This window comes from Carlito syrichta, unplaced genomic scaffold (genome assembly GCF_000164805.1).
Source record: "Carlito syrichta isolate Samal-C Ts95f unplaced genomic scaffold, Tarsius_syrichta-2.0.1 Scaffold138808, whole genome shotgun sequence".
Taxonomy (NCBI): domain Eukaryota; kingdom Metazoa; phylum Chordata; class Mammalia; order Primates; family Tarsiidae; genus Carlito; species Carlito syrichta.
Genome location: NW_007082904.1, coordinates 26,075 through 29,728, shown reverse-complemented (window position 1 = coordinate 29,728; position 3,654 = coordinate 26,075). Strand labels below are relative to the sequence as shown.

At 51.9% G+C, this 3,654-nt stretch overlaps 1 protein-coding gene across 4 annotated transcripts in view; it reads right to left on the bottom strand.

The window, feature by feature from the left end:
- Positions 1-3,654, bottom strand: part of SLC13A5 (solute carrier family 13 member 5) — a 27,725-nt gene extending 24,071 nt beyond the window's left edge. For 3 of the 4 annotated variants that reach the window (XM_008049873.2, XM_008049876.2, XM_008049874.2), the window contains exon 1: positions 3,431-3,654. In XM_008049873.2, the coding sequence (XP_008048064.1) occupies positions 3,431-3,532 (102 nt within the window). In that variant the 5' untranslated portion in view covers positions 3,533-3,654. The remainder of the gene's footprint in view (positions 1-3,430) is intronic. The other variant, XM_008049875.1, reaches the window with a different exon arrangement.

Below are 3,654 nucleotides of genomic sequence, written 5' to 3'. Positions count from 1 at the left end.
CTGGGTGACAGAGTGAGACTCCAACTCAAAAAAAAAAAAAAAAAAGAGTATATCATGGGGCAGGCGGTGGGAATGATCCCCTTCAGGGGCAGGCAGTGAGAGGGTGCACTGTAGAGAATTTTAAAACAATAACACTAGCTAAAAGATCAATTTACTTCTTATTATCATCACATGACAGTCATTCTAAACAACCTCACAGGTATATTCTTCCTCTTGCTCCCAGTCCTGGCCCCTCTCTCCCTTGCTTCATGTCCTCATCTATAAATTGATGATTTAAGAGTATTCATTCTTCATGTATGACACACAAAGTCCTTGATTTTTTTTAATTCTCTAAACTTACAAGCAGTCAGTGGCATGTGTAACCAATTTTCACCATGCATTCCTGCAGGAGCCAAATATACCCATCAGAAAAGAAGATGAGGCCGGGCACGGCGGCACAATCCTGTAATCCCAGCACTTTGGGAGGCCAAGGTGAGAGGACTGCCTGAGCTCAGGGGTTCTAGACCAGCCTGGGCAACTTGGTGACACCTCGTTTCTACAATTAAAAAAAAAAATAGCTGGCATGGTAGCTCACGCCTGTAGTTCCAGCTACTTGAAAGGCTGAGGCGGAAGGATCACTGCCTCAGCCCAACAGGTCGAGGCTGCAGTGACTGTGAGCATGCCACTGAGCTCCAGCCTGGGTGACAGAGTGAGACTCTGACTCAAAAAAGATGGAAAAGAAAAGAAGATGAGTTGCAAGGCTAACTGCTCCGTCACCTCCACTCTGTTAGAAAGCCCAGGAGGCGTCACATCCCTGAATCATACCAGTCAACAAGCCTGAGCCTCCCTAGTCTAGAGCATCAGTGAAGAGGGCAGACTAGGAAGGGCAATGCTAGGAAAGTCTGAGGAGAGGGTGGTAACTGTGAAGAATGAGATGGGTTCTACCTGCAGAGGGAAGCCTGGCTTCCTGTGCGTACTTCAGAGCACTTCCCTGTGCGCACTTCAGAGCACTTCCCTGTGGCCCAGAAAACAGCAGGAAAAGCCATTACAGCTGAGATAAAAGCAGGCAATGGAATTTAAACGTCAGTTTCCAGCACAATGCCTAGCACATAATGAGGCTCCAATAATATAGAGGCACTGAAAGTACATGTGAATAAATTCACATCCGAACAAAATCATGGCTCACTATTCAAAGAATTCTTAACAAGTAAGGGTGTCCCTGTCAAGTTGCTTAATGAGAAAGTCTAAACAAAACATACACTGTGTGTGTGCGTGTATGTGTGTGTGTGTGTGTGGAGAGACAAGAGATTGATTGGTTTTTGAAAAGATGTCCATCAAAATATTAATGCTATAAAATTTGAGGGTATTTTCATTTTCACGTTATAAAAAAGATATTTTTTACAGTTTAAATAAACAATACAAGAAATTTATCATTTCTTTGATTAAATTATTTTCGTTGTTGTTTAAAAAAAAGAGAGAGAGAACAGGAAGGAACCAAGGTGGAAAGAGGAAAAACTGAAGACAGTTGGTGAATAGAGGGACAGAGTGTTGGCAGAGGGCAGTGTGCCCTGGAAGTCACCGCCCTGAGAGTACCATGCTGCCCTGGCTGCCAAGGTCCTGCCAGCTTCCCAGCCACTCTGCCCGTGCTGTGTACCTCTGGGCTTCCTGGCACAGTGGGATGGCCATGAAGGGAGGGGGCAGGGTGACCAAAACAGAGGAACAAAGGGAAACAAGAAGACAGGGTCCAGGCTTCCATTCACCCAACACAGCCAGAGATAAGTACAGGAAGGCAGACTATGGAAGGACCCACTGGTGTCTCCTCTTCCCCTCCTGATCCTCACTCCCAGGGCAACTTAAACACATACACACACACATACACACACACACACACACACACACACACACACACACACACACACATACACACACTCACACTGAATTGGGGTCCCAGTTCAGGTGGGAATGGGGTCTCAGTCACCATCTACCAGAGCAGGAAGGTCAGCCAAGCTACTATAATTATTTCAGGAACATACTGCCTTCAGCAGAACTAAAATCACAGCTCTTCTGCCTGACTCCCTCCCACAGACACTCACAGCCCCAAATCTCTTTCTACAGAGGAAATATGGCTGCTCACAGGTGGTGTGGCAACTGAAGAGCTCCCACAGTTGGATCTGCTGTCCTTGACACATCCCAAACCTGTGCTCAGCCCACCCAGTCTCCACTTCCCTGTACTAGGAGCCAACATAACCCCCTTTGATACCCAAAACCTTAAAGCATCAGAACCAAACCACCTAGTCCCGTTGTACAGATGAGAACACCAAGGCCCAGACAGCACAGGGGTTTGGCTAAATTTACATAGATGAGTGAATGGTGGAAGGCCAGTTCTCCTGCATGGGCTTCCTGACTGCACAGTGCAAGCCCCTCCTCCAGAGCTGCCCCCAAAGCATCCCCTGAAGAGCTCCTCTGTTTCTCAAACCTGCCTGGGGAGTGGGGAGCCGGAGGTTTCCTGTCTGGGCTAAGAGTGAAAGGGCTGAAAGAGGGAATGAGGAAGGAGCAGCCAGCAGCCACAAAAGGCTTCAAAGGGCTCGGGCCTCTGCCAAACTGGCCGTGCACAGCCCAGTGGAGCCTGGGGCCAGGCGTTCAGCCCTGCCCCCACCCTGCCACCAGGGCCATTCATTCCCTCCTTCCCTCCCAGGAACATTAGGAGGCCAGGGCATGGGATGAAGCTTCCCTGCAGCCCTAGGTCGTGCCACCCAAGGCGTGCGCTCTGGGAATGTGTCCCGCCTCGGGCCACAGCTCCAGCCAGCCGGCAAAGCAGGCCAATCCAACCAGCCTTCCAGCTTGGAGCAAGATTTTGACTCAGTTGTGGCTTCCCGGCTTTCAGAGCTGGAGAGAAATGTGGGTCACAGCTAGGGAAACTGAGGCCCAAAGAAGATCCAGAAAGTGGCAAAGACAACGCAGGGTCCACCTGGGTGGTGCTTTTTTCATGTGGGTCCCTGACTGACGTCAGAAGCCACCCATCCCTTGAAGTCTCCACTCGCGAATGGGAAGAGGCAGGAGAGACAGCGGGAGGGAATGGCAAGGACCCAGGCTCCCTGTGGGCGGTGGGTGGCATTTTCTGGGAGACACGGTTATGTACTCTGGGAAGATTCTGAGCCGAGGTCTGTGTGGCTACGATCTTTGCTCACTACTAGGTTTCCGTGCTTGCTCGGACAGTTCTTGCGCCCTGGGATCTGTACACCCTAAGGCTGGTGAGCCCCGGCGTCGCCATGCCCTTCAGATTCTTGGCAGGCACCTCCCATCTGACACCTCGAGCTCCCGAGGGCGCGCGCCCCAGGGGAGCTGTGCCCGCCGGGAGTCCGTGCGCTCCAGCTCTGTGCTCCAGGGTTCGGAGCCCGTTAGTGGGCACCGGTGCCCAGAGTCCGCGGGGCTGCCTGGAGATGCAACTGACCTTGGCGGGCATCAGAATGATGAGTGGTAGCAGCAGGAGCGGGGTGACGAACAAGATCACGAAGGACTTGAACTTGGAGACATAGCTCAGCGCCGAAGCCATCGCGCGGGAGGGAGACTGGAGGGAGAGACGAGTGAGGGGCCGCTAGAGGCTCTGCGGGCTTAAGAAGGGGCCGCAGTCCCCCGGGAACGGGGGGGGGGCGGGGACAACTCCGCCCCCCACGG